General features: G+C 33.3%; 1 protein-coding gene across 1 annotated transcript; it reads right to left on the bottom strand.

The window, feature by feature from the left end:
* Window positions 1–4692: 4692 nt before the first annotated feature.
* On the bottom strand, window positions 4693–6609 carry LOC139855991 (ethylene-responsive transcription factor ERF054-like). Its single transcript, XM_071845235.1, has one exon. The coding sequence runs from the start codon at window positions 6102–6104 to the stop codon at window positions 4998–5000; it is 1107 nt and encodes a 368-aa protein (XP_071701336.1). The 5' UTR covers window positions 6105–6609; the 3' UTR covers window positions 4693–4997.
* Between the last annotated feature and the right edge of the window lie 1640 nt (window positions 6610–8249).

The following is an 8249-nucleotide window of genomic DNA, read 5'->3' as shown; positions in this document are numbered from 1 at the left end:
AAATAACATAAATATAAATGTTAGTGAAGTTAATAAGAGTTAGATAATTTCTTACCTTGATTAGTGACGTGTGCTTGCTTAGATAAACCTTGATTATACGGAGCACTTCGTGCTGATAACGTGTTATAATTCAGTAAGCTTATAACTACCTTTAATGGTTATAAGAACAAGGAGAGAAAAAGAGAGAAGAAAGAGAGAAGAAATATTGATATTTCAAGAGAAATGGTACACCTTAAATGGTTACCATACATGTCTATTTATAGTATAAAATATTACTATGCAAGAAATATAATAATAATAAAATTAACATCCAATCTAGATATTTTATAACACAATCTAGATATTTTATAACAATAAGTAAATAATAGACCACTATATGAAATAATAAAAGGATTGATGGATTATTGGCAGTGTCATGCTCATATTTCTTCTATGTTTTGGTTCGAGTCCTCCTCACCGTCTTTTACTTTTATCTTTTTTTCATTTTCACCCTTTTTAGTTTTTTACTTTATAAGGACAGTCCCAACCGTGCCTTCTTCCTTTCCGCCCAGCACCACGCCAATAACAGTAGGTCGCCCTGCTGCCCACCCTCTTCTTCGTCCATCTTCTTCGCTCTCTTTCATATCTTTATAAAACATGTTGAAAATAACTTGTTTGTTTACTTGTATACTTGTACATTTAATTAATTAATTAATTAATATAGTGAGTTTCAATTTTTATGAGAATGTATGTCATGATTGGGAGTGTTGAGTTATAGGTTAGTCATGATGAGGAAGTGTAAAAGTGACGCTGATGTGGTAGCTAAACTTGGTGAGGAAGTGGTGTCATGGTTTTGAGCATTCTAATACTTTCTTTCTGCCTTTTAATTTCTTGTTTAGCCCTATAAGTTTTTTTTTTCTTTTACTTTTTTACTTCTCCCCTCAAGTTTTTTATTTATCATATCTTTTCATAACTACTCAACTACGACAATTTCACTAAAAAGAATCACACATAGGCTGAACCACTTGGAGTGGAGACAAGGGGCAATGGTCATCCCAAAAGTTTGAGATTTTAGTGTAAATATTTGGTATTGCAAGGGTGATTAAATTCTACGGAGTATTATTTATGTAATTTTTTAGTTTACCTTACAGCCCTCCCTTGTACATGATCTACTACCCTCTCTATAGTTAGTTTCATATAATTTTTTTTATTACTCCGGTTCTAATATAAACTTTACTTGTATTATTATTATTATTAGAATTATAAAACTAAGACATGTTTCATGTGTTTCTTGATTATATAATTAATTTACATACAAGTCTTTAAAGTGACGTTTGACCAAAATATGTCGCATTCATTTCAAATGTAAAGGTGTTTCAAGTTTACAAAAGTAGTTCAACGACTAGTTACATTACAACGTTTAACGTACAAATGAAACCTATGCGACACAATTTTAAAAGTAAGTCAAAAGACGCTCCATGTATGCATGTATACTCGACATCCAAGCAAGTATCAAAATAGTGAGCGGAAGCATGTATCACATAGCGTTCAAGGACCTGAGAAAACATATAGAAAACTGTCAACGAAAACGTTGGTGAAATCATAGGTGTAGTAATAAACGTTTTTTTTGAACCACAAGATTTTGTATTTCCATAACGTTGATTATCCAATTCACTTGCATTCCAAAAGTGTTGTTATTCGCGAGCACTCAATTATCAAGGCTTAACCAACGTTACCCCATCACACAGTGTTAGAACCTACACTAAATCACGAAAATATATTTCATTCGCATAACGGTAGCGAACCGTCCGAATGAGGGTTTGTCAAACCCATATGGCCATACAACATAGGTTCTCGCTTACACTCTGCAAGTGTAACTAATGATAATCGAATTGAGGCTTTTTGTTCTAACTCGCACGTGGAATGTTTGTTTTCGTACTTGTGTTCAAAGTATAAAAGTAAGTAGTACAAAATGTATACAATGTATATGTTTCTCAGCCCACATTTTAAAAGTATAAAAGTTGTTGAAAAGGTGCGACTATGATCTCACCTCGAGTGCAAGAGTATAATAGTACTTCACAAGTAAACGTATGCAAGAACGAATGCTAGTTTTGACCTAAACAAGTAGGTTGTATCAATAACGGTAACACGATTGGTCAAATTTGTTCAATTAGTCCTATGGCTCGTTGCGACTCGATTAATATAGCATGTGAATCAAATTGTCAAGTTTCATGCAAGATACAAGTATAAAAACACGTTAGAACGATTGCATAAGTATTCGATTAAGTTGGATTAAAAGTCAACTTTGGTCAAGTCAAAGTCAACGAAAAAGTCAACACGTTCGGGTCGGGTCTCGAACTATTTTTCTGAGGTTTTTTAATCATATATAAGCATGTTGGCCAAGTTTCATGTTGATCGGGGGTGCGTAGCATAGTTAGAATTAAATGAAAATGTGCATTTTTGGACAGTCGGGGCCCGGAGCGGCGCTCCAGGACCTTGAGCGGCGCTCAGATGGTCTGTTCAGCAAGTCTGACAGTTTTGAACACTTAAACGAATCCAACTTCAAACAACCATAACTTTTGAACCGTAACCATTCAAAATACGTATCTTATATCGTTGGAAATGTAATTTAACGAGGAATACAACTAAACACATTTCATCAATCAAATCTATCATTAACAATAATGAAAACCTCAATAAATGATCATTATTTAACGTTTCAAGCTCAAAAATGCAAACCGTGATTCGGGAATCCAATTTACGCATACGATACGCCGTTTCAAAGGTAATTAAACATACATTGCAACTAAACACTTACTAACAACATGTCATAGCATTCAATGTATCAAAAGTTCATTTCAAAGTTCATCAAACCCTAACCAAAATCAAGAATTCAATCATTTTGTAAATGGAGCTTTTCTAAATCAACCTACACATCAAAATGAAACTAATGATGCTAGTAACACATTTAACACATGAACTTTAACATTTAAACAACATTTAATCATCCAAAATTCAAGATTAAGCACACCCATTTTTCATATTCAAGCTAGTTACTCAAAATAACAAATCGAGCAAACCAAACACATATTCATGTTAGATTCGAGCCATAGACACTAATTAACACACTTTTAAGTTTAAAAGATCAAGAAAAAGAAATTTAGTGTTTTTAGAAAGTTACCCAAACGAGATGAAGTTAGTATCAAAATGTAGAGGATGAAGAGAGGATCACGAATATGTAGTCGGATTTGTTGTGAGCTTCATAGATCCAAATTAGATGATGAATGAGTGATTTGGTGAGTTGAGAGAAAAATGAAAGTATGAAAAAGAGAGAAGAGAGAAATGAGATGAATGAGTGGTGGTGAAACACTTTGACTAGTTGACCTAGTCAATTATTTGCCCACTTGGCAAGTTTAGTCCCTCAAATTTCAAAGCGGGTGCGTGAATTAACCGAACGAATTATTTTAAAATACACGAGGGTAAACGGAAGATGTTATAATCCAATAACGAAAATATTAAGAACGTTAGCTAATGGAGGATACGAATCTAGATACGAAAGATAATAATTCGTGGCTAGATATTGTTCTTCCCGTGTGGCAAACCGTTGAAGAATTATGGCAATGGATTATGTTGATCTTCCAATCTCCTACGAAAACGATCATCTTGGAATCTGTGTGCAATGCAACGCTTTGGACTCTTTGGCGATTCAGGAACGACAAGATATTTGATCCCAACAAGTTCAAGAAATCTCATATTATTGATTCGATTGTATTAACCTCTTTTGATTGGCTTTCGTCTCGTTATAAGAAAACTAATCTCAATTGAAATATTTGGTTATTGAACCCTTTTAACTCTTTGTAATGTTCTAGCTTCTTGCTAGTTTTATAAAATTCTTAGTCGTTCAAAGAAAAAAAGTAAAATGCAAAAGAAAAACAATGAAATGTTACATTAAATTTATGTAGTCAGGTTTAATTAAAAGTTACATTGAACCAAATTTACAAGAAATTAACAACTTTGTAGTCATTGGTTTTTCAATCACATGACACTACATTATGTCTAACTTATCAAATTTAAGTACTAAAACTTCAAATTTTAATGTTTTTTAATATCTACACTGTTCTTGGTCCTCATAAATTTTTTCTTCAAGTTCCGTCACTGAAAACCAGTGTTGTAAATCTCCCGAGATCTCCCCCTAGATCTCATTTTTAGAATCTCGAGATTTCTCGGTCAACGGGGTCAAACTTTGTCAAGCCTCGATTTCTCGAATTTTCTTGCTAATTTGTAAGATTTTCTTGTAAAATTCGTAATTTATAAGATTTTCTCGCCCATTTCTCGAATATTTTTTTTTTAAAATCTCGCAAAAACGTATATAAAATATACATATATTTATGTTTTTATGTATATTTTTATTAAAAAAACTATAAAGTCAACGTTCGATATCTTCCCGAGCTAAAAAAGTCCAAACGAGATGTCCCCAAGATCCGAATTCTCCAACCTTGCTGAAAACACACACCAATGACTCGCTGTTTCAAACGTCTGTAATAACATGTGTTTAACCATCCGATTTTCGTGTATAGTTTTGTGAAAAATTACTCTCCAAAAATGATATAACGAGTTTGGAAGAAAAATGATGTTGATAATAATATAATAATATTGATATTAAATTAATATTTCCAAATATAATAATATAGTATAATATAATAATATAATAATTTAATTATAATACACAAACAAATGTACACACTATTACCAAAAAAAAGAAAGAAAGAAAAACTAAATCTTGCATCATTTCAAGATCAAAAAACTAGATCTTGATCATGATGAAGACTAAAGGGACTCTCTACAACAAAGAGATCACAAAACTGTCTCCTTGTGTTCTTGCCCTTTTGCACTTGCTAATAGCACTAATTACAACTAGATGCTAAATGCGAATCTTAATTATCATCTAAGATTACTTATAGAAACAAAGGCTTGAAATATGCAGCCTCATTTCTACTACCAGAATCAAACTTCATCTTTCAATAGAAAGAATTCATTTGTGTATCAAAAACAGAGAAGTCATAACTCCCCTGTTCTTGTTCTTGATGTTCATAATCATTTTCAAGATTAAAACTTGAAGGAAACATCAAACTGTTGTTCGAATCAAGTGAATCCCACATTGCACTTCCTGGGCCCCATCCCGAATTATCCCAATTTTCCGCCATTTCGCCCCAAACCGGGTCCGAATTCCCATCCCCTGTTTCTAATAAAACATCATTCCCTGTTACATTTTCCTCACATTCCTTAAATTCCACCTTTTCTATATCATCTTTAGCGAAATCGCTAACTTTTGGGGAAGAAGATGACGAATCTTGACCAGAATTCCGACCCAATTCGTCTTTCGCCTTTCCTAGAAACCGTTCAGGGAAATTCAATCGTGCATTTTCCCCGCGTAACTTAAACGCCTCACGGTCGTAAGCCATTGCGGCATCCTCGGCTGTGTCGAAAGTGCCGAGCCAAAGACGGGTTCGGTTCCTGGGTAGACGAATTTCAGCAACCCATTTGCCCCAATGCCTCTGCCTCACACCTCTATACAATTTAGTAGTGTGAATTGGTTGAATTGGAGGTCTCATCTTATTCATCATCATCATCCTTCCTCTAGGACTTAAATTCAGTGCATCACTCCAATAATTCAGTAATTGTTGTTGTGATAAACCCGAGTGCTCGCCTGAAAAATACGGCGGGAACCCGAAATTGTGGTGGATCATTGGTGGTTGCTGGTGATTGAAAGAAATCATTTGTGGATTTGTGTGTGGTGGAAGTTGTGGAAATGAAGGCAGGGTAGGATGATGCATATTTGAATTAGGAAATGAATTTGATCTGAATTGTTGTAAAGATTCAATTGTGTGTTGATTATTTCCATCGAATGCGAAAGGGAAAAGTTTTGAAGAAGATGTTGATGATGAAGATGAAGATTGAAGTTCAGGGCTTTTAATTCTTTTATGAGGTCTAAAGTTTGAGTGTGTTTGAGACATTGAAGCTTCATCAAAAACTTGCTTCCAGTCTCTTGTGTCATCAAAGTCCATTTGTGTCAAATTATGAGTTTCTTGTTTTGATTTCCCACTGTTCCTAGCTGAGGCAGCCATTGTTGAATCAAACAAATTATCACAATCACAACAACATAAAACAAAGCAAAACAAAGGGGAAAAAAAGAGTATGCCGCTCGCTCGACGGTAATCAGTGAATTAAAGCACAAAAACTAGCTTTAGTTCAAGTTTTAACAACCACCCAATTCAAAAAACAATCCAAATTCCAAAACCCAAATGTTAAATTTTTTGAAAAAAAAGAAAAAACTAGAGGTTTTTTTTTTAGTTAAATCGGGTGCTACAAGAGCAAGAATGAATGGCAAAAACAAGATTCATTCTTATTCTTAATAACTATAATAATTAATTACATAAAAGTAAGTGAGCGAGCGGCTTAAAAACTAAACGAAATATGAAATCCAAAATGAAATTTGTTGTTTGCGTGATTATGAATGATTGTTTTAGGTAGTTGATTGATAAAAGAAGATTGTACGAGATTCGGAACAGAGGAATAAAAGAAGCTCAAAAAGACAGAGGACTTTGTGGGTGTGATGAGTGTAGGTGTATGTGTTTTGCGGTGTAGGTTTGTGGGTGAAGGGGAGGTGGATTTATATCAGAGAAGATAAAGATTTTCTAGAGCGAGATAGAAGAGTGAGAGCGAGATGAATGGGACCCACACGTTATATTTTAAGTTTTTTTCAAAGTGTCTTTGCTTCTACTCCAACTTTTTCCTTTTGGTCAGTTCTTCCACTACCTTATTCTCTAAACACTTCCAAAACCATCTCGTTAAAAAAATGGATATTTAATTATTTATCAGGAATTTTTTAGCAAAAATTATTCGCGAATAGTGACTTTTTCATATGATACAATATCTTACAATCTTACAATAAGAATAATATATATAAAAACTTATCATCTTACATGTAAATGCTTTTAGAAAGTTTTTTAAAACAATATATATATATATATATATATATATATATATATATATATATATATATATATATATATATAAGGGCATGATCAATGGGGAAGTAACCAATCGGGGGGAAGCGAGGGGAAGCAAATTTTATTTTTTTCTGAATTTTTTTTTGAATTTTTTTTTCCGGCATCAATATCACTCGAAAATATGAACATTTAGAAAAGACACTTCTTGATGAATGTTATTATTTAGGCGAGAAAACAATCGACAAAATTAACATTCAAGATAATATTGTTCGTGAAGAATGTGAACGTTTTACATTCTTCACGAACAATATTATCTTGAATGTTATTTTTGTCGATCGTTTTCCCGCATAAATAATAACATTCATCACGAAGTGTCTTTTCTAAATGTTTACATTTTCGTGTGATCTTGATGCCTGAAAAAAAATTCCAAAATAAAAACGAATTTTTTTTTTTTTGCTTCCTCCGATTGATTACTTCCCCATTGATCATGCCCATATATATATATATATATATATATATATATATATATATATATATATATATATATAATATACATAGTTATTAACTCTTATATACTAAATGTGGTGGAGATGTGTGTAGTTTCAAAATGTGGTGGAGATGTGTGTAGTTTCAATTATATCGGATTGTCGTTTTAAGTTTGCGTTCACATTACAAACAGTCTCTCAACTTTGGCTATTTTTACACAACGGCCCCTCAAGTTTACACTTTATCAGGGGTTAAAAGTGAAAATATATAATTTTATTAAAATAAAAAAAGCTAATTCCACCCGAATTTATAACGGGCCCTATCTTCTCGCTCGGTGCGAGTTAAATTTTTCCGAGACCACCGTTCAACTCGAATAAATCTTACGAACCAAACGGGACTAACTATACGTGAAACGGACAATTTTAAAAAAACGCTAAACACAACGACAACCCGTAACTTCCCGCTCGCCACGAGTTAAATTTTTTCGACGGTAGCGTCAGAATCGAATTAATTTTATGAACAAAACGAAGCTAACCACGTTCGAAACGGACACTTTTTAAAAAACGCTAAACACAACGATAGCCCGTATCTTTCTGTTCGCCGCGTGTTAAATTTTTCCGACAGCACCGTTACACTCGAAAAATTTATTGAACAAAACAAAACTAACTACGTTCGAAACGGATACTTTTTAAAAAACGCTTAACACAACGACATCTTAAACGGTGCTTAAAACATGGGCCGTGTTTCCCTCTGTAAATACACAACACTACGTTA

The sequence above is a fragment of the Rutidosis leptorrhynchoides genome, chromosome 1, assembly GCF_046630445.1.
Source record: "Rutidosis leptorrhynchoides isolate AG116_Rl617_1_P2 chromosome 1, CSIRO_AGI_Rlap_v1, whole genome shotgun sequence".
Lineage (NCBI taxonomy): Eukaryota > Viridiplantae > Streptophyta > Magnoliopsida > Asterales > Asteraceae > Rutidosis > Rutidosis leptorrhynchoides.
The sequence above is the reverse complement of the archived record's forward strand: the minus strand, read 5'-3'. Positions and strand labels throughout refer to the sequence as shown.

What these genes read in the sequence shown, in the direction of transcription:
- LOC139855991 (XM_071845235.1), bottom strand. Translation starts at nt 6,104, where the DNA reads ATGGCTGCCTCAGCTAGGAACAGTGGGAAATCAAAACAAGAAACTCAT.